Here is a 26,358-nt window from a genome sequence, read left to right as displayed (position 1 = left end):
ATGATCATTTTTGATGTCTTTGCTTTGTTTAGTTTGACTTTCAAGGCTTATATTCTACAGAAAATGTTTGTTTAGATCCAAATTATACAGGTTTTGGACTTTTTGACTTCCCAAAGTCCACCATCTGTAAGGATCAACCAAAAATGTGTCCCATGAAGTGAACAAGTGCCCTTAAAATATGCAGACAGGCGTGGAAAATTAAATATTATCCAACATCTAACAGAAGCGGAACAAACCCCGTTATGCAAACTTCAAACAAATCATGTTATACATTTACCTTTGGCTGTGGCACACTGATAAAAATCCACACACACAGTTGTCAAATTTGCATGTACACAATATACAATATATCATTTGTGTGTATTTTGTTCTCCAATTATATCAGAATATAAAGTATATTCATGCCGAAGCAAGTATGTCCTTACCTGAAGGTGGATGGGTGCATGCAAACTACAACACTGTTCAAAATGACTCAGTCAACACAATATTATACATTTTTTACAGGTTATGGATAATGTAGCATGGTCCAATGATACAGTGTTAGATCATCTATGTCTTTGTTCCTTTCATCATAACATAAACGACGATGGATTAAATAATACACAAAATATAATTGTCCACCTCAAAGACATGCTATATCTATCCATCCATTTCAAACTTATTTCAGCAAACATGTGCCTGTCTCTTTAAGACACGCTCCACGCTTCGTTTTCCGAGCATGCGCAGAAAAATGAAGCAGCAACCCCAATTGAAAAACAACAACAGTCTCGTTAGCAGTGTTAGCAATGGATCCCTGAAGCCCCGACAAGCACACGTCTGGCCTCGGCACACATCCTATTACCAGCCCAGCCGCTTCAATTGATCCCGGGGTTTTATAAATCGATGGTGTCGGGCTCATGAACTTGGCCAGTCAGAGCGGGGATGCTGGCGGAAGCCAGCTCCTCTTCGCCAACTTCAACCAGGACAACACGTAAGACACGTCTGAGCGGATGGTGGGCTGAGCCGGGAAAAGTGTTCCGCGGTGCTCCGATGGCCTGTGCTGTCATGCTAGCTAGCGTTAGCTTACATTTTGAAGGCCTTTCTACACACTTGATAGACTGACATGATTTAATAAGCCACAACCTGGGTGTGTTTTTTCGGAATACTAAAACTAATACAAGGAATTTGTTAGTTATTTAATCCTAATAGCTAGTTTTAGAATGGCTGTCAATAGCAACTTGATGCTAGGCTAACCTGATGCTATGCCCTCTCACGCTAACTTGAACCAGTATAGGTATAAATATCAGCTAATAAATGTGGCTTAGAGTGATGTTATCACAAAATGTACATTTAGATTGTGGATTTTATGTATGATTGCTTGAACTTTACATTTTAACATCAGTTTTTTGGGGTTATTAAATAGCAACATGCTGATCCCAATTTGGCACAAGTGGGTGGGCTGTGAGCTGAATCTGGATTGTACTCTCTGGCGCAGCAAATATACTTAAGTTTGTATTTTGTATTTGTGTTTTACTTCAAAGGTCCTTAGCTGTTGGCACCAAAACAGGATACAAGTTTTTCTCCCTGTCCTCTGTGGACAAACTGGAGCAGATATATGAATGTAGTGAGTATTATTTTTTTTTGCTGTGTAACCTTTGTCATATATATATACAGTACAGCTGCTTGTTCTGCGTTAATAATAATATCGCTACTTGGAGTTATATTTAGTCAGCACTTCCTTAAGCGGGCCGGCTTCCTCCATTACACATCATCAACAGTCATATATAATAAGGTTTGGTTCCTGTCCATTAACAAAAGCGATGGAAAGCGGTTGAAATATGTGTGTGTGTTTGTGTTTGTGTCCCGCAGCAGACACAGAGGATGTGTGTATTGTGGAACGTCTGTTCTCCAGCAGCCTGGTGGCCATCGTCAGCCTGAAGGCCCCCAGGAAGCTCAAAGTCTGTCACTTCAAGAAGGGAACTGAAATCTGCAACTACTCCTACTCCAACACAATACTCGCTGTTAAACTTAACAGACAGGTGAGGATTGGTGATAACATGATGGTTAAATTAATAATGTGTTTCGATAAAGAACTAACTCATGTTGTGGTCCCCCCCCCCCCCTCCTCACAGAGGCTGATAGTTTGTCTGGAGGAGTCACTTTACATTCATAATATTCGAGACATGAAAGTGCTGCATACAATCAGAGAGACTCCACCCAACCCTTCGGGTGAGATTATCACAAGCAAACATGTCAACATGCGCTGCTCCGCCACAACATTAGCAATATCTAATAATAATTTTTTTTTTTAATGACTTTATTATTTTGTTTTTGTGTGTCTTCTGCTTGCAGGGTTGTGTGCCCTCTCCATTAGCAATGACAACTGTTACCTGGCATATCCTGGCAGCGCCATGATAGGAGAGGTGCAAGTGTTTGACACAGTTAACCTGGTAGGTGGATGTAAAAACGTACAAATTTTATAATGTAGCGTCATTGGGATGGGAGTACTTCCTGTTTCCCAGAGTGCTTTGCTGTATAGTTTTTGTTAAAAATACATACTAGTTGGTTAATATTCAGCATTATACGTTGGTAGTGTATTGTCTGTTTTTATCCATCTATTGTGTTGTTGTGTGTGTAGTTCTTTTGACAGCAAATGTGTGTGATGTTCTGATACGTCTAACACAGGTACACTACATCTGATGTGACATTTTTTATAAAGTCAAAATTATCGAATATTGGTGGATAATTAATAGCATAATTATCGACCAGCAAAATTTATTACTGTGACAGACCCGATCACTGCACGGTGGACGAGTGGTTAGCGCGCAGACCTCACAGCTAGGAGACCAGGGTTTGATTCCACCCTCGGCCATCTCTGTGTGGAGTTTGCATTTTCAACAATGAATCTCGCACACAATAAAACTAAAATAAAGTAAAATTATTCCAACAACATGCATGCTAGGTTAATTGGCGACTCCAAATTGTCCATAGGTATGAATGTGAGTGTGAATGGTTGTTTGTCTATATGTGCCCTGTGATTGGCTGGCCACCAGTCCAGGGTGAACCCCACCTCTCGCCTGAAGACAGCTAGGATAGGCAACAACCGTAGTGATGATAAGCGGTAGAAAATGTATGAATGAATGTCTACTATATTGGGTAATAGGAGCGTAAATGTGACTATAGGGGTGTTATTTCATGTCTCAAGAGCTCTAATGTTAAAAAACATGCAGGAACGATAAAAATTACCTTTCTAAATAAGGAATTCTACTTTCTTGGATACAAAAATCCAGTCTTAGGTTTGGGTAAATAGAGTTAGATTCTAATAAAGGGAAAAGATCTCTGTGACTGTGATGCAACTCTCGGTCTGATGTAGCTCACCCCTCACTTGTGTGTGTGTGTGTGTGTGTGTGTGTTCCAGCGAGCCGCAAACATGATTCCAGCCCACGACAGCCCATTAGCAGCTCTTGCTTTCGATGCCAGTGGAACCAAACTAGCCACAGCTTCAGAGAAGGTAACGACACTAACAAGGATCTCTGATGTTATTCCTTTTCAGTCCGCTTGACTAAATACAGTCTTGTTGAATTTTCTTCAACTTTGTTTTTTTTTTTTTTTTTCCCTATTCCAGGGCACAGTCATCCGTGTTTTCTCCATCCCGGAAGGACAGAAGCTTTTTGAGTTTCGACGAGGAGTCAAGAGGTGATTGACTTTTTTTTTTTTTATTTTTTTTTTAAACCTATCCTTAACCCCTAAACCCTAACCCTCAGGCTTTTAACTAATATTTTTAAACTTTTCTTACGTTTTTATCTTTTTAGTCCTATTTTATGCTCTTAGTCTTTAGCTTTTAACTCTAGGATTTTTCTCAGAGGGGGGTCCTCCACACTGGGGGCTGTGTCGGGTCCGCTGAGGGGTTGCCATCCTTGGGTCCCTTCGACCCGGCCGGCTGGGGGTTCCTCCCTTTTGATGTGGGGGTCCGCCCGTCTGTCTTTAGGAGTCGGGGGGGGGGGGCCCAAAGGTGGCGTTTCCTTGATCCTCAGTGCCATGCCATGTCTCCCTACTGTGTGTGTGTGTGTGTGTGTGTGTCTAGTATGGAGGATGGTAAGGAGGGGTTTTCTTAGTAATTGTTTTTCCTTTTAATTGTGGTTAATTGTTTTTAATTGTGTAAAGCACTTTATGTTGCATGTCTTTGCGGGAAAAGTGCTCTACAAATAAAGTTTGATTTGATGGATTGAACGCTAACGATGATTCTGTTTGTTTACATTTCTGTTCTCATGGTAGGTGTGTGAGCATCTGCTCCTTGGCCTTCAGCATGGAGGGCTTGTACCTGTCGGCCTCCAGCAACACGGAGACGGTTCACATCTTCAAACTGGAAACACAGAAGGAGAAGTATGTGTAAGTATCACCGCTGTAGTATACTGTACACTGAGCTCCATTTTACTTCATTTTTTGAGTACAAACTGACTGATGTTTCACATTATGTACGTTTGCAGGCCAGCAGAGGAGCCCACCACATGGGGAGGGTACCTGGGCAAGGTGCTGATGGCATCCACCACTTACCTACCCTCCCAGGTCACGGAGATGTTCACCCAGGGGCGAGCATTCGCCACAGTACGCTTGCCCTTCTGTGGACATAAGAACATCTGCGCTTTAGCAATGTAAGTTTTTTCGCTGCACTAAATTAAATTTTTTCTGCAGATATTATTTAATTTGTTTCTGTTGTTTTCGGAACAGGATTCAGAAGATTCCCAGGTTGCTGGTTGCGGCAGCCGACGGCTACCTGTATCTCTACAACTTGGATCCGCAAGAAGGAGGAGAATGCACGCTCATGAAGCAGCACAGGTACCACACACACACATGTTTAAAAGTATTACTTATACACGGATACTTATACGTCGACTTGATTTCAGGTTAGACGGCAGTGCGGAACCGCCCAATGAGATACTGGAGCAGGGGTCACATGATCGTCCGCTGGTGGCCCAGACTTACAGTGCTGCTGTCACGAAAGGTATGTCACAAGTTCATGAGCTTGTAAGTTTTTTTTGAAGTATTCCTTCAGTACAGTTGAACATGCAAAGTCAAAAACAACCCAAATAGTTTGTGGTACAGTTTGGAGCAAAATGTATCACAGCAAATCTAATCTTAGTCATTATTAATGTGTGTTATGTGAGAAAATGTGTGATGAGAACCATAGAACAGGGAATACAGTTACATACATACCAGTAGAAGTTGTTATTATTATTTCTCCCAAGTTTGGCTGATACTGCGAATTACCTTGGCGTTAAACCGGAGTGGCGTTTTCTTTTTTTTTTTTTTTTTTCCAGAGTGGTGTTTTCGATAATTGAGTTGAGCTTGTGACGCAGTTAAGCACACAAATTGATTTAAACTTCTTGTTCGGAAATACTTTCTAATACGCTTCTGTCTTGGAAACTATGTGTCTGTAAGTAATGTGCAATTATAATTATATGATACCTATGTGATTTTAGACACACGTCTATTTTAATTCATTTTGCACTTTAAAAATCCCCAAAACACTGAAATGGAGTCACTAGCCATGTTTACATGAGGAGTTTTTCCTCTTTCCGAATGGAATCTTTCCGAATGACCTTTCCGAAAGCAATGGTATCCGTGAAAAAGGAATATTGCGTGTCTACATGCGCCGCTGTAATCAACCGGAATAGTCAATGGGGCATGTGCAGTAAAACGTAAACATCACGTGATACCGACTTCCTTGAGTTTTTCTTTCACTTGTCGGAATAACTCCGTATTCCCGGTTTTTTGTTCGTCCAGTCTTGAAATTTAGTTTGAATCAAAAACAAACTTTCCGCAGAAGTCCAGTGCCGATTGCTTGCCTCCATTTTTTTTTTTTAAATCGAAGTATCTCAGCATTCGCTAAAAGAACGCATCCGGGAACGGGAAAAGATAAAGTTCAATCTTGCTAATATTTTATAATTAAGTTCGGTACATGTTTTATATAGATATGTATTTTCTTTTTTTAATAAAACTGGACTTATGAATGGCGTATAGAAGGGTTTAGATTCTGTTCCACAGATGGCGCTAATGCACACGAAAGCTGCTTGCCAACCGCCAATAAACAACAGAAGTAAAACTTTCCCCTGTGAATCCGATTATATATTCATTCGGATTGGCACTTTTTTTTCGGAATTTTTCGGTGTATACAAAGGTTAAATTATTTCCATTTGAGCAAATAACCCGAATGGAATTGGAATATTTGGGTCCATGTATACGTGGCTACTAACATTCGGTATTTGAAACGTCCCCAAAAAGTGGTTATAGTCGATTGGTTGAACCCTGTCGTCTCAGGTTACTGTGAAGAGCAGGGCGCCGTAGGTGGGGCGGGGCTTGAGGAAGACCTCAGCAACTTACGTTTGGAGGAGGAAAACGAGCAGCCGCCGCTCATCCTGGAAACTGACTGACCAAAAACGGACGGCTGCGCCCGCCAATCAAAGGGGCTCTAAACAAGTGACACAAGGGGGACGCACACAGTGGTAGGATCAGAGAGGGAAGGTGTTTTTTTTTTTTTTTTTTTTTTTTTTTAATTTTAAATCTGTGCTGTGTCTCTCCACGTACATACACCTCCACATTTTAACATCCTCCCCCTCCTTCTTGTGCTCCTTCCTCGGTTTAGTCTGCGCAGGCCAAACTGACGCTTTGCATGTACATGTGCCAACCGCTCCAACAAAAAAGTGTCTGTGAGCGTGTGTGTTGGACTTTGGATCAAAATAGAAATGTAGCTGTGTCACACACACACACATACACAATGTAAAAAAAAAAAATGATTGTGCAAGTGCCTCTTTGCCCTCCTGTCATGGTTTCACCTGTGTGAGTTCGCTCTGCATTGGCTTAATAAAATCTATTTTCTTTCGTGTCTGATCTTAATCGAGGGTGTGAACTTGCTTTTGTGACCCTTTGCTGTCTTACAAAGTGTGTGTGTGTGTGTGTGTGTGTCTGTGCTGCAAACAGCGTATTTAGCTGACTTTATTTTCCTCCATTTTACCTCATCGGGCACCCTCGCTCCCTTTCCCCCCTGGCCCGCTATCAGTGGTCAATGTTAACATTTGATATTATAGAGCTATCTCAAACCTTCAGTTTTACATGCAACGCTACGTCATGCATGATGTTGCCATGGTACTGCGTCCATACACTGAAGACTTTTCTATAGGTGGTGACAGTTCTATTATGCAGGATAAGCTTATAAACTGCAGCAATCCCGTCTGTACATTTCTTATTATGGCAAGTTTATGGTTTCTCACCATACAGTCTAGGTCCATGATATGTGTATGTGATTCCCAGTGATCCTTTTTTTTTTGGTGACTGAAGCCACTCAAGGATCAACAGGGAGGGGATTTGGGAGTTTTAGGCGTTTTCTAATGATTTTGTATTGAAAAAAAAAATGTGAAACGTTCATTTGAAACTACATTGAAAATAAAGTTAATGTTGATGTATGAATGAGATTGGTGTAGCCTGGTGTTCTTTGTACCATTTTACATCTCATTAAAAGCAGGACACAAATGTAAATAAGTAAAAACTTTTCAATTTCGACATTAAGACCACTACACTACTTAATGTCGCTTTCGGTGAATCAGCGATTTGGTTTTTGTGTTTTGTGATTTCCGAGTGTCTTTGAATGTTACGTGTCTTGCCTGTGTGTGGCTACGGAAGGACGACAGTTGAGTTTATCGATAGTAGGTGGTTTTGTTTTTGCAATTAAGACATTGTTGCTCCACCACCTCCTCGTCAGACGGTAAAAGGTAAATATTTACCATTTTTTACCGATTTATATTTACTTTAATTGGGTTAAAGGCCGTTCGCTGTTGATGGTCGTGTGGCTACTCGAGATTCAGTCGCGTTTTTAACTGTTAGAAAAAGTACAGTATATTTATATCGGTGTTTTAAAAGTTATTTTTTATAATTAGTCAAATTAACTCCTATTTCTAGGGGATTAATAAGAGTTTCAGTTGCGAATTGTGAGAAAATTCTAAAAAATTAGCCTGCGCTCGTGACTTGCAATTCCTTAACAAACCGCTACGGGGGCAGTGTTTCCTTTAGCACGAGCAACCACGACTCTTGTTGATTGACTCGCTAATTAGCATCCATGTTCACTGTCACATAACCCCTACTTATTTTTCTCACAACAAAACATCGAAACCGACAACTTGCAAGTAGTTTATTAAGACTTTGACACACTTAACCGTGACAGGAGCGACACACAGGTGGGCTCTCTGTCGTTGACGTGAGAACACAGCTATTACCGTTTCCTTTATCCATGACCAAGCCTGAGATGACACATTATATACAAAAAACACCACTCACACTAACTATATACAATACAAGGACATTTTAACTGCACTGTGATTGGCTGGCGACCAGCATAGAAAATTGATGTATGGATTATCTAAAAACAAAGAGTGGCTTTTAAAGCAGCATAAGTTCCAATATCATGTATAATGTACATGATTTGAATCAAAGATCGTCCATATAGCGTACATAAATGACAACAACACTGACAAGCACATCTAATTCATCTAACTATACACCAATTAAGACTTTTGTGATGTTAAAGACTTCATAATTTAAGACTTAAGATCTGTTTCATCAGGACTCATACATCATCAGTCTTCTCATGGAGGCAGGAAAAGGTGTGTGTCACTAGTGTGTGTTTGTGTGTCTCTACTCTTCTGGTCGCCCACCAGTCGGCTTGGTGACCTGAACTATTTCCACCGAGGTAAAGCCCTTGGTGGTCGATGCTCGATTCCTGGTTCTCATTTTGTTGAGGGCCATTTCGGCCATTTCCGCACGTTCCTCGGCATCGTCCAGCTCGTGCACCGTCTTCCTGTATTTGGACAGGCTGCTGTTGGCCTGCTCCTCCTGCAGAAACATTATATTGTCATACAGTGTTTGTATTAATTGTTTTATATCAGAACTTTATTCGTTATCAGCGTTAACTGTCTTTGCTGATTATGATATAAGATTTTTTTAGAAAGTTTATATATTGTAATAAGGTATAAACTATAAACAAAAACTTCCGGGTTTTGTCACTTCCGGTCCGGGCCCCTATTAATTTCACATTTTATGGAAACCCCACACTTGAACACAATACATTAACCATAAACTATTGCCTTAAGGGTCATTACAATACCAACACTTAATTACTTTATTAGTTATATTTCATTATTGCGCCATATGTGGCTTAATTTCTTGTTTCTTGTTTCTCCAATTCACCAACGTCTCACAACACTTCCGTATTTTCACCGTACTCGTGCAAGGTGCATTCAGGGACAGTCAGAACTACGGAAAACATTTAATTTTTGTTTATGTGTGCTCTAAATAAACAGAAACAGGCCAAACAAAACAAGCTATGGATATCAGTCACTTCGTAACTCGGAAGTAATGCGGAAGTGGAATTATGTATGCTCGGGAATCATAGAAAATACAGTTAAAACGTGAAGAATTACATGTTGTCCTCGAACGCAACCCAACACTGGTGATAATAACGCGGTTTAGTGTGTGTTAAAGATACATACGTGTTAGGTAAATAGATTTTCACACGTGTTTTCAGTTCATTTAGAGTTAGAAATATATACAAATATGTATAATCCTGTCCTGACGTTAATACAATGTAGTAAAATATATATCAAATAAATATGTATTTGCAGTAGCTTCATCCTTCCAAAGTTACCAAATATGGTTCCTAGCTTGCTCCTACTACTCACAGCATCCTCTATCTGTCGTTTGTAGCTTTTGAGCTTGTTCTGGAGTTTCTCCACCAGCTCCTGCATCCTCTGATTGGTCTTGTGGTCCTCCTCCGTCTGGAAGATCAGCTCCTTGAGCCGACGCTCTCCCTTGCGCAGAACTTTCACCGTCTCGACGTGGCGCTTCTGCTCCTGGTCCAGCTCGTTCTCCAGCTCTTTGACCTTTAAATGAAGCAAGAGTGAAGCATCAGTTAAAGAGTGGAATCAAAGATTGTGTATGTAGGATGTCTCACCCTTGTTTCCAGTTTCTGGATGGTGCGTTTTCCCGCCTTAAGAGCCTGCTGCTCAGCCTCCTCCAGCTTCAGCATGAGGTCTCTCAGGTTCTGCTCTTGGTTCTTCTTCACCTTCTCCAGATGGGAGTTCCGTTCCTGTTCTTGGCGAAGCTCCTCGCACAGTCGCGTGGCCTGGTGTCGGACACAAGCGTCAACATAGTCCGTGTTTGTCGTTTGAACTTGATGAAGCTTACGTCGGTCACGGCCTTCTTGGCTCGCTCGTCGGCTGCACGGAACTCCGAGATGAGCTCCTCGTTCTCACTGGTGAGTCGGGCGAGATCGGCTTCGAGTTTTCTCTTCAGGATGGTCAGGCTTTGGTTCTGAGACACAGAATAGATTTTTGTGAAAACGGGTTGGTTGACAGGTATGGGGGGGTTGCCTACTGCCACAGCTGAGCTCATAGCAACAAAATTAACAACTCAACAATCAACTAAATTTTATTAAGTTAGACTATAAAGGCTTGATTAATGGGAGTCAGCTGACCTGCATGTTGATCTCGTTGAACCTCTCGGTGGTGTCCACCAGCTCCTGCTCGATTAGCTTCCGGGCCCTCTCTGACGCCTCCAGACCTGCTCTCAGCTCCTCCATCTCGGCTTGCATGAGGCACAGGCGACGCTCCTGGAGGCTGTACTTCTCCCTCAGCTCGTCATGGAGACGCGCGTCTTCGTCCATCTGCACCTGCAGGTCCTTCAAGGAGAAAACACATCCTTGGTATGTTTAGTTTTCCTTTTTTCACAGCTAGGAGACCCGAAGAAGAGACCCTGCCTGAAGACAGCTGGGATAGGCTCCAGCACCCACCCGCGACCCTCGTGAGGAAAAGCGGTATAGAAAATGGATGAATGTGGATATGCTTTTAACATTATTGGAGCCTTTTAGACATGATGTAACACCCCTATAGTAATCTTAACACTCATATTATCCAACATAGTAGACATAATCAGAATCTGGCCACCAGTTCAGGGTGTACCCCGTTTTTTACCCAGAATACAGCTGGGATAGGCTCCAGCACCCCCCTTGACGGTAGAAAATGAATGAATGATTGAACTTAAATTGGCCTAAAATGGAAAAATGTTGTTCCCATCAACAAAAATATCCGATTGGCCACCATTGACCTTTTTAATGAGATTTAACTTAACAGAAACTAGTGCATTTCTTTATGTTATTTTGAAATATTTATATACTGGCTTCATTTATATATTTCACCACCAGATGGCGCCACTTTTTTCCTATTCAAAGCATGGAAAGGAAAGGTTAAGGAAAAAAAATAGTAGTCATATCAGAGGAATTTTTTTTAAAAAGTGATAAAATGGGAATAAATTCTTAATAATTAAATGATTAAATATATGTATTGTATGTTTAAATTATTGTTATTATTTTTTAATTTATAATGATTAAATACAATAAATAAAAAATAATTTAAACATACAATACATATATTTTGTAGCCTGGTTATTATTATTATTATTATTTTTAATTTATAATGATTAAATACAATAAATAAAAAATAATTTTAACATACAATACATATATTTTAAAAAGACAATACTATAGAAAAAAGGCATTTAGTCAGTTTTGTAGTCCTTCCAAAGCCTACTTTGATCTGTTGCTGCAGCTTCTTGAGTGTTTTGACCAGCTCGGCGTTGTTCCTGTTGGCGTGCTCCAGCTGGACCTCCATCTCGTTCAAGTCGCCTTCCATCTTCTTCTTCATCCGCAGGGCTTCGGCGCGGCCTTTGGCTTCTGCCTCCAGGCTGGCCTGCAAGGACTCCACTGCCCGGGCGTGGTTCTTTCTGAAAGGACAATAACGAATACCCAGTTGAGTCAAGTTCCTGATGTTGTGAGAACGTCTCTTTATGAGGAGTGGTGACCTGGTCACTTCGAACTCTTCCTCCTTCTCGTGGATTCTGCGGTCGATGTCAGCCTTGACTTGAGCCAACTCCAGCTGCACACGTACCAGCTTGCCTTCCTCCACCTGGAAGCCCGTACGTCTCTTCCTAAGTCACCATTTTGACATCACTTTTTTTTTTTTTTTACCTCCAGTGAAGTTTCAGCCTCCTCCAAAGCCATCTGCAGCTCTTCCTTTTCCACTTCCAGTTTCTTCTTAGCCTTCTGCAGCTCGTGGAAGCTGCGGCCTCCTTCTCCAAGCTGCTCCACCAGCTCCTTGATCTCCTCTGTGAAGGGAAAACTGTAAAAAAAAGTAAAACACTTGGGACAATCAGAAGGTACCTGAGAGGGTTTTGTTATCCTTTCTAATGGTCTCGATCTGATCCTGGCTCTCCTCGTAGGCCGTCTTCAGCTTGTAGAGCTCCGTCATGTAAGAGCGGCTCTCCTTCTGACTGCTTTCCAGCTCCAGTTGGAGCTCCTCGTTCTTGCAGCTCCACTCGGCCGCCAGCTTGTCAAAAACCCGCTGCTTCTTATCCAAAGCGGCGGCTGCTGCATTGCTCTGCAGACAGGAAGATTGCCGTTACATGATCGATTGCGTGATTGCCGGATGTCCTTGAAGACATGACGGATATTCATATGTGTGTGTTTACCTTCTCTAGATCTATGGTGAGGTCCTCCACTTCGCCCTGGAGTCTCTGCTTAACCTTTTCTAAGCTGGCTGCTCTGGCTTGGGCCGCCTCTGCTGCTTCCTCCGCCTCCTGGAGACGCACTGCAAGTTTACGCCTGCAGGAGAGACAGCAGGCAGTGGAATGAAATTAAATGCAAGTATGATTCCTCACAAAACACACACATGTACTTATGTCTAATCTGGGATGAATGTAATAGTAATGGTAATGGTTTAATTTCATTTGAACATGCATCAGATTACAATTGAGTGCATCCCATAATCAGTTCATAATCACTACTCAAAAGGAGTAGGAAGAAGCAAAGCTTATTAAATCCTACCCCTCCATCTGGTACTTTTACAATCAGTAATTGTTACATTTGTTCACTTCCTGCTTTCCTAATTTTAATTTAATTTAATTTAATTTAATTTAATTTAATTTAATTTAATTTAATTTAATTTAATTTAATTTAATTTAATTTAATTTAATTTTGTCCTTAAAACTTAATTTTATTAATTTTTATTTATTGATTTTTTATTTTTAAGTACGGAATTGGATGACATTTTTAGGTAATTGGTTATTTTTAGCCTTATGCATTATTTTAGCTGTTTGAAGATTAACTCTACCAGCAAGTTTAAGGATTTGTGTTCTCTGTAGGCGGCATTATGAATTATCCTTACTGACCTTTTTTTGCAGTACATTTAGCGAGTGAAGATTGCTTTTATAGTTATTAGCCCATATTTCCACACAATAAGTAAGATATGGTAGAACCAGAGAGCAATAAAAAAAAGTGTGGAGTGATTTCTGATTGAGAACAAATTTTGCTTTGTTTCATATTGAAATATTCATGGCCACATTATGTTGTATATTTGTAATATGAGTTTTCCAGCTCATATTTTTATCTATTGTGATCCCCAGATCACAATGCATGCATCTGTAATGCATGTGATTGTGTATAATATTATAATAATCAATTAATTAATAATAAATTTGTCACAAAATCCACATACTATGCATGTGGGGATAATATTTTGGGATAATATTTTTTTTAAAAAAAAGCAAAATATGCCTACTGAACTTACTTGGTCTCTTCAAGCTCCTCGGTGCGATGAATGGCGTCCGTTTCGTACTTGCTCCTCCAGGAAGTGACGTCGGCGTTAAGTTTGGACACGAGACGCTGCATCTCTCCACGGGCCTCTGACTCCTCCTCCAGCTGCTCCTTCAGCAGGGAGAGGTCATGGCGGGCGTTGGCCAAGGCCACCACGGCGGTGTTGCGTCCCTGCAGGAGAGCGGCGAATGAGCGTCACATGATTTAATTCATACTGTGATCCACAGGATTCGTGTTGCGGCGTCTTACTTTGTTTTCCTCGTCCACCTGCCTCTTGAGCTCATCCACCTGCAAGGTGAGCGAGGCCTTCAGCCTGCTCGCTTGGGTGAACTTGCTCTGCACGTCCTCCAGTTCTCTGCTCAGATCGTTATTCTCCGCTGCATGAATAGAGATAAAAATAATTACGGTATTGTATGTATGTGGATATGTGTGCATGTGTACCTGTCAGATGGATTTTAGCAGTGCTGAGCTCCGTCTGAGCGCGCTCCATCTCAGCCAGGCGAGCGTTGGCCTCAGCCAGGTTGTCCTCCAGCTTGTGGGAGTGGACCTCAGCATTCATCTGCAAGCGCATGAAGGTAAAGCCGGGGCGCTGTTTTAAACACGCCTGTTTTCAACGCACCTTGGCCTTTTGAGTGGCCTCCATGGTGGCGTTGAGATCTTCAATCTCCGCCTTCATGCTCTGCTTGTCCTTCTCCAGCTTGACTTTCAGTCTGGTCAGGTTCTCCAGTTGTTCGCCGAGCTCCGCCATGGCGTCCGAGTGCTTCTTCCTCAGCGCCGCCGCCGTGGCCTCCGACTGGAGAGCGGCTTCCTCCAGCTCCCGTCTCAGCTTCAGGAGATCGGCCTCCCGCTTCCTGTTTTGCTCGATCTGAGGGCGGAGCGCACATGTTGAGGTTCTGGAGCTTCTGCTGTCAGGTAGAGAACTTACCTGGGCGACAGTGGCCCCGCCCGCCTCTTCTAGCCTATCACTGAGGTCATCCAGATCACGTGACAGCTCTGCTCTTTGCTTCTCCACCTGCGACAGAACACATGTTAGTCATTTAGCTTGATTCTGTTTGTATCTTCAGCTGATCCAACCTTGGCTCTCATGGCTCTTTCAGCCTCCAGTTCTTCCTCCAGCTCCTCAATGCGGCCCTGAAAGTCATAGAAGTTACATGCATGTGTTTTAGATAACGTTTGACATGATATCTCTACCTGGTGCTCTTTGAGCTTCCGGCCGAGCATGGAGCTGAGGCCTTGCTCGTCCTCCAGCTTTGAGTTGATGTTGTTGATCTCAAAGTCTCTCCTATAAGTGAACCCCAACAGCAATCAGCATCCCTGGAAGCCATTTAAAAAAAAAACTTATTTTGCAGAAGCTCTCACTTTTTGATGACCTCCTCCAGGTCGACCTTAGCGTTCTCCATCTCATTGAGGTTCTCTATGGTCATCTTCAGGTCTCCTTCCGCCTTCCTCCTGGCTTTCTCCACCTCCGCTCTGATTCTCTTCTCCTGCTCCCAGCTGTCCTCCAGCTACACACACACACACACACACACACACACACACAATGTTGCCTCTGTGATTATGATATGGGAAAGCTTACATACCTCATTCACTTGGCTGTTGAGCTTGCTGTTGGTCTTGGTGAGGTGGTTGACCTTATCTTCTTCCGTTTGGAGATCATCCAGAGTTTTCTGACCAAATGAACAGTAATTTAAAAATACACACATTACTTACTTTATCCTTACCAACTTCCTAAAAAACTATAAAATTGTACAAAAAACAGTTTTAGCAGTGCCCGTTTTCTTGTTTCTCCCAATTACGACGCTAGATGGGAACCTGAATGCATCAGGGCAGCCGCGCAACTTTGAGAGTTGTTGTCGTTGGTGTTAACAATGTTGCTAACAATGTGCTAACAATGTGCGCCTCTAAATGTGAGTAACCTGGTTATTTCTCTTTCGTTCAATAATAGATAGTTAATAATAATAATAGTTATTAATAATAATAGTTTGCACCGTGTTGTAATTTTGTATTGTGTGTGTGTGTGCCTTGTAAGCATCCCGCCACCATATGCTGTTAAGCTAACTGTTAAGCTAAGTTAGCCTCGTTAGCATAGTTCCGGAAACGGCTGTCAGCTTTGTTTTGTACCAAATATTCCACATTGTATTGCTAGCATGCTATTTAAATGTTCTTAGTGTACTGCTGAGATGTTTTATACATATATTTAAATGTAAATTGGGCAAAATTGCTACTTTAGAGGTGTGTATCAAACTGCTAGCCGTTTGCACTAATCAGTACCTAAGAAGTAGCTATTGGTATAAAAAAACGCGGTTTTCTGCCACGGCACAGATTTTACCCGTTTTTCTTTCACATTATATTAGGTCTGTCTTTGTTTTACACACCACATCACAATTAAGATACATTAAATGGAAGTAATGTACGTATGTTCTGCTGGTGTGTTCTGTCCGGTCACTTGCTAGCTAGCTGCTAATGCTATATATGGTGCGTGGCTCTACAATGGATTAATCAAAAGATTAATCGTTCACTAAATGTTAGTCCACCTGTTGCAGTTCCTCCAGAGCTCTCCTTTCCTTCTGAAGTTTGGCTATTTGGTCATCTCGGTGGTTCAGATCTCCTGTCATTGTTCGAACCTTGAGGTCCAAACCCTAAACAAAAGACAGAGTTCATCAAATAATCCTTATATTTATTCTTCTGTACTTCCACCCCTGGTCCTCACACCTGTTTCTCCTTTTCAGTTTTGGTCAGTGTTGACTCCAGGGACTCCAGGTCACTCTTCAGCTCATTCAGTTCTCCCTCCAGCTGTCTCCTCTGAGCGTGGAGGGAGGCCGCGTTGCCTTCTTCTTCTTCCAAGCGCTCTCGCAGATCCTGAGGTTGCATTTTTAAGCACATTATTATTGAAAATTTTGATGGATTTATTGCCTTGGAATGTGTAACAAGTTACCTGCACTGACTCCTCCAGGTGTACCTTTTGGTGCATCATTTGGGTGCAACGTTCCTCCGCATCACCCAGCGTGTCCTGCTCCTGTTGGCAGAGCAGGTAGAAAATCACAATGCAAAGTCTATTTAAAGCACTATATGGAGAACAGTAATGGATTTAATTGAATTGTCTATATTGTGTGCAGAATTATACATACATATATATAAATATATATGAATATGCACTCACCGCAGCCAGCGCTAAAGCTAGGTCATTCTTTTCTTGTGACAGAGTGAACATCTTCCCTTCCAGGTCTTTGACCTTGCCCTCCATCTCTTTGACCTTCTCCACCGCCGCACGCAACTCTTCCTCTTTCGCCTTGAAGATCTCCTCCTGGCGGGCGACCATTAGGAGAGGCTTCACCTGCACGAGCCAAGGCAGTCAGGTGAAAAGAAAAAAAACATGCTTTGTATGAACGCCACAAGATGGCGTTACAACATTGGTTCTGCGTTTTCCTTTCCGCTTTCTCATGCACTCCAAAATCATTATTAAGGTTAAAAATTCACTTGTCATATATAATAGGTTACATACAATATAATGACTTTTCAATGATTATTACGATTATTCCAATTAATGCCCTGTCCTCAGCTATTGTCTCACCTTAGTGTAGAGTTTCCACCAGCCCCAGAAGCGTAACTGAAGGAACTTCCTCACGTTGCGTTGGATGGCCATCAGCGCAATTCTGCATATCACATAAGAGCTATCATTAGCACAACATGCGGAAACACCCTACAAACGCATGATGGGAATACGGACCGTCTGTCCACCATCTTCTTAAACTCAATCCTCATCAGAGTTCCTCTGAGACGAGCCTGAAACATGGTCATGATCTTTACCAGGCGCTCGTCACGCATGTCCTCAAGCTTTGCCAGGACACCTGCACGGAAAAACACCTGGGGAGGAAGATGGAGGACAAATGAGATGCACACTTTTATATTTTTTAAAGTAACACATGGATATGCTGCTGTATATACTTTATATTTCAAAACTGCATCTCAGCTTTGTGATATAGGTGTTTTTCATACCCCATTTTTGTTTTTATTTGAATTTTTCCAACTATTTAAACTGTCTTCTTAATTAATCTTCATAAATGTCCTTTTTGTAATATTATGACTTTATTCCAGTAATATTTAAACCTTATTCCTGTAATATCATAGCCTTTTCCCCCAAATTACAACTTTATTTTGTTTCTCATAATATTACAACTTTGAAAAAGTATTTCAGTTCTATACTACTAAAATGAAAATGTTCCTCATAATATTATAATTGGCAGCACGGCGGTCGTGTGGTTAGTGCGCAGACCTCACAGCTAGGAGACCAGGGTTCAATTCCACCCTTGTGTGGAGTTTGCCTGTTCTCCCTGTGCATGCATGGGTTTTTTCCGGGTGCTCCGGTTTCCTCCCACATTCCAAAAAACATGCTAGGTTAATTGGCGACTCCAAATTGTCCATAGGTATGAATGTGAGTGTGAATGGTTGTTTGTCTATATGTGCCCTGTGATTGGCTGGCCACCAGTCCAGGGTGTACAGCTGGGATAGGCTCCAGCACCCCCGCGACCCTCGTGAGGATAAGCGGTATAGAAAATGGATGGATGTGGATATGTTTTTAACATTATTGGAGCCTTTAAGACATGATGTAACACCCCTACAGTAATCTTAACACTCATATTATCCAACATAGTAGACATAATCAGAGCCTTGTGATTGGCTGGCCACCAGTCTAGGGTGTACCCCGTTTTTCGCGCCGAAGACAGCTGGGATATGCTCCAGCACCTCCCGTGACGGTAGAAAATGAATTAATGATTGAACTTAAATTGGCCTAAAATGGAAAAAACGACACAAAAATGTTGTTCCCATCAACAAAAGTGGTAGAAAATGAATGAATATTATAATTTTATTGTCTTCATATTTTGACTCTTTATTTATTCCCATAAAATTACAGCTATTTTTAAATTTCTGCTGTTGATTTTTTAATTTTTATTATATTTTTAGAATATGCCGCGGCCTGCACATGGCCGATGGGCCACACTTTGGACACCCCTGATGTAAGGCTATTGCACTGAATGTAATAGCGTACCTTGCTGTGGCCGATACGGTACTCCATGCTGTCCAGGCCAATCGAGGTGAGGAGGAGCTCCGATGCCTTTTTGTTGTCAACAAATCCCTTTGGGATGACGTTGGGGTTGAGGATGTAATACCTAGAGAGTATTCACACAATGACACGTCAAAGTGTGTAAAAACTAACAATCGCCATGTTATACTACCTCTGCTTGAATTCCGGATACTGCAGCCGGTTGGGGAACCCCTTCCTGCAGATGCGGATGCCCTCCAGCACGCCGTTGCAGGCCAACTGGTGCAGGATCAGGTAGTTGTCTGTCACGCCTGTGCACCAGGGAATTGTCATTGAAGTTTACAAATGTCCTACTCATACAACCAATGATCCGTCACACTCTCGGACCTGACTTCTTGAACTCATTGGGCACGATGCAGCGGACAAAGTGGGGGGCGGTGCTTCTCAGGGTGCTCATCAGCTTGTTCAACTGTTCCTGTTGGCCACAAATGGAGCACATTAAGACACTGTGCACTTTCATGTACTTTTACACCTACTTAAAATGTAGGTAACGTTAAATTATCAGGAAAATAATGTACTTATGAGTGTCCGATGAGGGTGTGGGAGGTTTCCACTTCATTCCACATCAGAAAACTGTGATTTTATTGAGTTGAAAAAAAAACAAAGGCTAACCCCTTGCGTTTTTTTTTTTTTTTTTTTTTTTTTTTTTCGAAAAATCAACACCTGAAAAAATTGTCTTTTTTTGCATTTCTGGGTCCTTCCGGGACCCTCAATGATGGTGTGGGAGGTTTCCACTTCATTCCACATCAGAAAACTACAATTTAAAAGAGTTGAAAAAAAACAAAACAAATGCTAACCCCTTACGTTTTTTTTCGAAAAATCAACACCTGAAAAAATTGTCTTTTTTTGCATTTCTGGGTCCTTCCGGGACCCCCGATGATGGTGTGGGAGGTTTCCACTTCATTCCACATCAGAAAACTCCAATTTAAAAGAGTTGAAAAAAAAAACAAAGGCTAACCCCTTATGTTTTTTTCCAAAAATCAACACCTGAAAAAATTGTCTTTTTTTGCATTTCTGAGTATTCTGGTTGGTATTAAACACAGCAGTATAATAAGTGTTTTTTGAGAATGCATGCTTTACCCTGTAGAAGTTGGAGACGGTCTGGAAGGAAGAGCCTTTCTTTTGTTTCTTGACCCCTGTGGCCGACTCCTCTTCTTTGAAGAGCAGAGCCAGCAGCGGCATGGAGGATTTCTGGAAGAGTCCCACCACCGTCTCATTGAGGGGGTCTTTGTTCTTCTCCAGCCAGCCGCCGATGCTGTAGCCCACCTGTGAGAGGTGCACACATCCTAACTGCCGGTACTGTAATACTCAAGTGTACACTAAACAAAAATGATGTCAATTTACGCAGGACTCACCGTGCCGGCGTAGTGCACCAATTCAAAGTGGGCCTCCGGTCCTTTCTTCCCCCCTTTGGGTTTAAGGAAGTTGGACGACTTGCCCAGGTGGTTGTCATAGAGAGCCGCCTTGAAGGTCATGTCTGTCGCCTTTGGGAACACGCACTGCTCCTCCAGGATGGAGAAGATCCCCATGGGCTGGTGACAACAGCGAGACAGACAAAACGGCAGACACGGTAAGCATACGTGTAACATGACACCTTCTGTGAGCGCTACCTTCTCCAGTAGGTCGATGCAGGCCTGCAGGTCCAAGCCGAAGTCAATGAAGACCCAGTCGATGCCCTCCTTCTTGTACTCCTCTTGCTCCAGCACAAACATGTGGTGGTTGAAGAACTGCTGGAGTTTCTCGTTGGTGAAGTTGATGCACAGCTGCTCAAAGCTGTTAAACTGGGAGACAACACGAGTGACAATGAGACATACGTACGTACGTGTTGGACCAAGAAGCGAACGTGAGCATGAACTTACCTCAAAGATCTCAAATCCGGCAATGTCCAGAACTCCTATGAAGTACTGACGCTGCATCTTGGTGTCCAGAGTCTTATTGATGCGGGTCACCATCCACTTGAACATGCGGTCGTAGATGGCTTTGGCCAGCGCACCGATGGAGTACACACACTGGTCCTGGTTTTGACCTTGTGGAGGTGCGGGAAACAAAATTGCAGGGATTTCATATATTGTAATGAAATCATATATTATAATGTATTGTATTACTGGAAATATTACACAGTTGCTGTTAAGCCTGATCAGTACAACAAAAAAGTAATTATTCATTCATTCATTTTCTACCGCTTTTCCTCACGAGGGTCATGGGTTTGCTGGAGCCTATCCCAGCTGTCTTCGGGCGAGAGGCGGGGTACACCCTGGACTGGTGGCCAGCCAATCACAGGGCACATATAGACAAACCATTCACACTCACATTCATACCTATGGACAATTTGGAGTCGCCAATTAACCTAGCATGCATGTTGTTGGAATAATTTTACTTTATTTTAGTTTTATTGTGTGCGAGACTCATTGTTGTACTTTGTATAGAAAATGTTGAAATAGAATAATCCTGTTTTGTCCCCCCTCCCCACAAGTGCACATTCATTCATTTTCTACCACTTATCCTCACGAGGGTCGTAGGGGTGCTGGAGCCTATCCCAGCTGTCTTCGGGCAAGAGGCGGTGTACACCCTGGACTGGTGGCCAGCCAATCACAGGGCACATATAGACAAACAACCATTCACACTCACATTCATACCTATGGACAATTTGGAGTCTGCTAATTAACCTAGCATGTTTTTGGAATGTGGGAGGAAACCGGAGTACATGGAAAAAACCCACACATGCACGGGGAGAACATGCAAACTCCTCTATGCGGAAGCCTACCCCAGCCGTCGCCAACCTGTCGCCAGCCAGTTGCAGAGCACATATACATACGTATACTAGCAACCAATGGACTTCTGTTTTTTTAATGCAAATTCAATGTTGCAGATGAGAAGACCAGGCAGCTCCAGATGTAAATAATCCTTTGGCATTGTACCTTTGGTGACAAACTCGTTGCCAACTTTGACCCGGGGGCGTGTTATGCCCTTCTGCAGCTCGCCAGAGTTGATAGCCATGAGATGGGAGACTTTGTCGGCCACTTGAGGACAGGGAAGACGGGCATGAGTACTGTTTTGAGGTAAGTGTACAAATGTGTAAGAGGTTAGGGGGCGTTGTACCCTCGGTGGTTTCCACATCGGCTTGTTCTTCTCTGGGCTTCTGCTTGAACTTCATGTTACCAAAATGCATTATGCCTCCAGTCAGTTTGTAGATGCTCATCTTCTCCTCAGGAGTGAAGCCGAGGACATCGAATGCCTCCTGGAGACACGCAGAGATTCCGTAAGTCAAAAGGAGAAAAATAGCCGAGTACTGAACCCGTTCACACGCAAAAGCGATGAGTCAGCGCTCACATCAGTAAGCTGCAGCTCCTCGCCGTCATCCATGTTGTCCACCACAGTCACTCCCTGACACACCCACGCATATTGTTTGGGGTCCGGACTCAGCAGCAGGGCCTCTGAAAGACAGTGACATGTTCATAATATAATATAATATATATTAATTATTATAAAATAAAAAAAAATAATATAAAATTAATATAAATATAATAATAGAACAGTCTCTCCGTGTCAATCTCACCTATGAGTTCTGGCTTTCTTGCAGACAAGAGCTGGTAGAAGATGTGGTATCCTCTCTCAGCGGCCTGCTGGGAAATCACTCTGGATTTCTCCAACAGATCTGATGCACACAAACACACCGGAGCAGCCACATCGTCAGTATTTGAACGCAGCAGCGAGAGGTAAAGTCCAAAAATGCACTCACAGGTCTCGATGTCGGCACCAGCAAGCTTAGCTGTCGGGCCAAAGTGGATGCGGATGAACTTTCCCTAAAAGAAACATTATTGTCACATAGAATTGCTTCTGGTAGACAACATTTGCATCAGCGTCACATATTAAGAATCATGTGATTACGTACAAAGCGCGAGGAGTTGTTGTTTCTGATGGTCTTGGCGTTGCCAAATGCCTCCAGCACCGGGTTAGCCTGAATGATCTGGTCCTCCAGAGAGCCCTGAGAAGACAGCAGAATAAGAAATGATGAAATAAGATGAAAAATAAATAAGCAAATAAAGAATAAAGAAAATCAATCAATCAGTAATAAATAAATAAATATAATAATAATAATAAAACGGCAAATAATAAAAACTTAAGAAACCACATATAGTTGGTGGGTAGACAAATTATTTTTTTCAGATTAAGATGAACAAAGCATTATTAGAGCCCTGTAGACATGACAAAACACGACTATAGTCACATTTATACTCTTTTTATTTACAACATATTGCGCAACTGCAGGGTCTTGAGACACATGCTAACTCGCAAACTAGAGAGCTAGCGACCTAAACGGTAGCCTTCAAGTTATTTCCTTTAAACATAAATAGCCAAAAACTTACCACTTCCACATGGATAGGGAGGATAATTATTAACAGTTATTTAAAATTTAACATGAACATTAATCAAACGTAATAATTTTTTTCTGGGTACATGATACCATACAGCATCCATATCAAACTTGCACGGGCCGGCACTAACATTAAACTTTCATATCAAGGCGGGGGCCTCAAACTAGTGTCCGCGTGTTTGAGACCCCTGCTTTACAACATTGTAACTACATTTGAAAGAAGCATAATAGGCGCCCTTTAATACTAAACACATTGGCCAGTTGTGTGTTAAGCGTGAATCACTACACTGAAATTACAGGTTGAAGCCAAAAAACCAAAAACCTTGAAGGAATCACGTGCACCTGGGCAAACTATTCTGGTAAAAAGAACTTAGTTCCTTATGAGGCATTACAGTGAGTCAGTGTGGCGTGAAGGAGCCGTGCAGTCACTCCGCAGGCACATCCTGTCGCCACCCACAAAGCATTGTGACTTTAAAAGATGTCCATGTCTTGTGGTTGAATAAAACAAAACAAAAAAAACACACTTGCCTTGGAGTCGGACGCTTTGCTTCCTGATGCTCCAACATTGGCAAAGTACTGGATGACCTTCTTGGTGTTCTCAGTCTTGCCGGCACCAGATTCTCCGCTGGAGGTGAAATATGAAAATAGCAAGGGATGCAGATGATTCTGTTCTTAGAAGGATATATATTGTGGATAAAAGGAAGTTCTTACGTGATCAGCATGGACTGGTTCTCATGCTCTGTGGGGGCAGGAGTGAGAGGCCGCACGGAGGGCAGAAGAGCAGACAAGCAGAGACAGTGTGAGAATTTAGACTGCTGATGTCTCCGTGAGCCCATCAAGAGGTTTGTTTGTGCTCTCTGTCAGCGGCGTGAACAACGCAAACAGCTGCCAGCTCTCCCTCGATGCCACATAATGGCCTCCCAAGTATTTGGCTGCTCAACTTAACAAATCATTACACGACACGCTGATTACACACCTTCCCCCATTCCAACCAGCTACGCGCAGCCGTGTAATGACATTCCTGCAAGTCATCCCAAAGGGCTTATACAGAAATCATAGACTTCTTACAGTACGTGCTTACGGCCAGCAAAGTCAGCTTGTCTGTTCCTGCCACCTCTCCCTGTCCTTTATCTGCTGTGTAGGGGAGCATGGTATTAATTAATGAAATCCATGTGCAGTCTATCAGTGATATCCAGACTCATTTATTGCGGTACATTGGTTCTGCGATATAGTATTCATTCATTCAGTCATTCATTCATTCATTTTCTACCGCTTTTCCTCACGAGGGTCGCAGGGGTTGCTGGAGCCTATCCCAGGTGTCTTCGGGCGAGAGGCGGGGTACAACCTGGACTGGTCGCCAGCCAATCACAGGGCAGATATAGACAAACAACCATTCACACTCACATTCATACCTATGGACAATTTGGAGCCGCCAGTTAACCTAGCATGCATGTTGTTTGAATAATTTTACTTTATTTTATTTTTTTTTATTGTGTGCGAGACTCATTGTTGTACTTTGTATAGAAAATGTTGAAATAGAATAGAGTCGCTAATTAATCTAGCATGTTTTTGGAATGTGGGAGGAAACCGGAGTACCCGGAGAAAACCCACGCATGCACGGGGAGAACATACAAACTCCACACAGAGATGGCCGAGGGTGGAATTGAACCCGGGTCTCCTAGCTGTGAGGTCTGCGCGGTAACCACTCAACCGCCGTGCTGCCTAATATAGGGTTCAGTGTTAATAAATGTATTATTTTCATACCTACAGAATAGAAAACCTGTTCAGGACTCTTTAATATTATTAGAGCCCCGTAGACAGTGAATAACACCCCTATAGTCACCATTACGCTCCTGTTATTCATTGTTTATTGTGCTGCAGGAACCAGTGAGATAACCAGTTAGCCTCGGATTTATTTCTAACTTACAAAAGGGTTTCAAACATGGTATGACCCAATATTGCAAGGGACGACCGAAGGCATACTAGCATAGCAAAAGGTCAATGACTTCTGCCCATTTCCCTGTCAAGAGGGTTGATGGCGGCCATGTTTTATGAGCTTGTCTATTCCCTCATTTTTTTTATACCAAATTATGTAACCAAAGTTTTGTCGAGCGAATTGATATGTGTGACGACCGGGCAAACGAGAGCGTTGTCACCTCACCCAGCATCATGTCATGGTAGGCATTGTCGGAGATGGAGAAGAGGTGAGGGGGAACTTCATTGCGCTTCTTTCCCTTGTACATCTGAGCCACTTTAGCGCCGTAGATGGGCAGCCATTTGTACGGGTTGATGGTGACACAGAAAAGGCCGGAGTAGGTCTAGAAAGAGGGCGTTTAAAAAAATGACCTTTTTTACATGAATGAATGCAAGAGTCAGCACAAATCTGGGCTCAGCGTGGCGACTTATGCAATTTTATGGGGAACATTCAGCATTAGAGTTGTGTCACACCGAAAGCGGTAATTGTCTGCTTCCGCTATTGTGGCTTACATAGATCCTCATGTTCACGTAGCGGCTGCGCAGGTTTTCCAAGACGCTGGCCTCATTGAGGAATGTCAGGTTGGACATATCGCTGGCTTGGAAGAATTTGGGAGGATTCATCTGCTGAATGTCATCCTTCTTTATTGTCACCGTCTGATAGGAGACACACAAAAAAAAGATTCACTTATTTAAAATTGTTCAAATGCCATAATATTAGACATTAAAGTGTATCGTTTTTACTCTTACAGTGTTTTTGGCCGTCTTGATGGTGACTTTGTCCCCATCTTCGGATTGCATCTCCCCAGCGACGAAAGCCTCCTTCTCGTCTTTGACCCAGCAGGAGCGCTTAATGTCATACGGCGTATTCATGGCATCCATACGCTCCTTCTCCGTGGGAGCCAGGAACGGCATCGGGTCCACATCGTCCCCGCACTCCCCTTTGTACGCACCCGGCATGGCTGCTGTTTGACCAGCTCACTCACCTTTCAGACCGTGGCTGTAGAAATTCATACCAGACGTAAGAAAAAAATACATTCTTCCTAAATAAAATTCCAACTCCAGTGTCTACTCACCAATGCAGGAGGCAGCTCAGAAGAACGTTGGGGTGTTGTTGAGGTCAGGCCGTTATATATATGAGCGTCGCTCCCGCCTGATATGGTCACAACTCTAAAACCAGCCATCACCCAGCGGTGTCATCCTTCTGATCGGCCTGTTCCGACCACTGACAGCACG

At 42.6% G+C, this 26,358-nt stretch overlaps 2 protein-coding genes and 3 long non-coding RNA genes across 8 annotated transcripts; 4 read left to right on the top strand and 1 right to left on the bottom strand.

The window, feature by feature from the left end:
* Positions 1-722: 722 nt before the first annotated feature.
* wipi2 (WD repeat domain, phosphoinositide interacting 2) lies at positions 723-7,438 on the top strand. The gene is made up of 12 exons (XM_058049240.2): positions 723-970; positions 1,521-1,603; positions 1,849-2,018; positions 2,112-2,208; positions 2,332-2,429; positions 3,398-3,490; positions 3,605-3,675; positions 4,255-4,368; positions 4,467-4,631; positions 4,708-4,815; positions 4,884-4,981; positions 6,298-7,438. Exons 1-12 carry the CDS (start codon positions 897-899, stop codon positions 6,408-6,410), a joined length of 1,284 nt encoding a protein of 427 aa, XP_057905223.1. The 5' UTR covers positions 723-896; the 3' UTR covers positions 6,411-7,438.
* A 166-nt stretch (positions 7,439-7,604) lies between these two features.
* LOC144901901 (uncharacterized) lies at positions 7,605-11,213 on the top strand. Of its 2 annotated transcripts, XR_013630059.1 has the most exons (5): positions 7,605-7,745; positions 9,733-10,001; positions 10,100-10,282; positions 10,544-10,674; positions 10,757-11,213. It is a non-coding gene; the product is annotated as an uncharacterized LOC144901901 (long non-coding RNA). The 2 variants fall into 2 exon arrangements; XR_013630058.1 differs by lacking the exon at positions 10,757-11,213 and having other exon boundaries at positions 10,544-10,718.
* Positions 8,148-26,117, bottom strand: LOC131103181 (myosin-16-like). Its single transcript, XM_058049231.2, has 43 exons — positions 25,873-26,117; positions 25,636-25,779; positions 25,310-25,466; positions 23,860-23,887; positions 23,677-23,773; positions 22,666-22,758; positions 22,513-22,576; positions 22,330-22,428; positions 22,104-22,207; positions 21,873-22,011; positions 21,692-21,793; positions 20,633-20,799; positions 20,384-20,554; positions 20,129-20,305; positions 19,854-20,039; positions 19,101-19,188; positions 18,907-19,024; positions 18,720-18,840; positions 17,400-17,536; positions 17,244-17,325; positions 16,833-17,006; positions 16,608-16,688; positions 16,385-16,531; positions 16,207-16,311; positions 15,253-15,339; positions 15,032-15,177; positions 14,864-14,954; positions 14,747-14,803; positions 14,598-14,684; positions 14,292-14,537; positions 14,114-14,231; positions 13,922-14,049; positions 13,647-13,843; positions 12,550-12,682; positions 12,242-12,458; positions 12,050-12,186; positions 11,884-11,987; positions 11,613-11,805; positions 10,502-10,705; positions 10,213-10,338; positions 9,980-10,150; positions 9,708-9,908; positions 8,148-8,862 (listed from the first exon to the last, which is right to left on the bottom strand). The coding sequence occupies exons 1-43, from the start codon at positions 26,080-26,082 to the stop codon at positions 8,665-8,667; spliced, it is 5,832 nt and encodes a 1,943-aa protein (XP_057905214.2). The 5' UTR covers positions 26,083-26,117; the 3' UTR covers positions 8,148-8,664.
* LOC144901902 (uncharacterized) lies at positions 11,610-15,530 on the top strand. Of its 2 annotated transcripts, none has more exons than XR_013630060.1 (5): positions 11,610-11,997; positions 12,110-12,212; positions 12,301-12,724; positions 13,707-14,247; positions 14,370-15,530. It is a non-coding gene; the product is annotated as an uncharacterized LOC144901902 (long non-coding RNA). The 2 variants fall into 2 exon arrangements; XR_013630061.1 differs by having other exon boundaries at positions 12,110-12,237.
* On the top strand, positions 15,563-26,124 carry LOC131103188 (uncharacterized). 2 transcript variants are annotated; one of them, XR_013630056.1, is made up of 11 exons: positions 15,563-16,703; positions 16,875-17,028; positions 18,635-19,007; positions 19,861-20,041; positions 20,122-20,343; positions 20,477-20,616; positions 20,702-20,808; positions 21,750-21,832; positions 21,984-22,032; positions 22,354-22,489; positions 25,875-26,124. It is a non-coding gene; the product is annotated as an uncharacterized LOC131103188 (long non-coding RNA). The 2 variants fall into 2 exon arrangements; XR_013630057.1 differs by lacking the exons at positions 15,563-16,703; positions 16,875-17,028; positions 18,635-19,007 and having other exon boundaries at positions 19,555-20,048.
* Positions 26,125-26,358: the final 234 nt, after the last annotated feature.

Source organism: Doryrhamphus excisus, linkage group LG16 (assembly GCF_037039965.1).
Source record: "Doryrhamphus excisus strain RoL-2023G ecotype Guam linkage group LG16, RoL_Dexc_Guam_v1.1, whole genome shotgun sequence".
Lineage (NCBI taxonomy): Eukaryota > Metazoa > Chordata > Actinopteri > Syngnathiformes > Syngnathidae > Doryrhamphus > Doryrhamphus excisus.
This window is presented reverse-complemented; position numbering and strand designations above follow the sequence as displayed.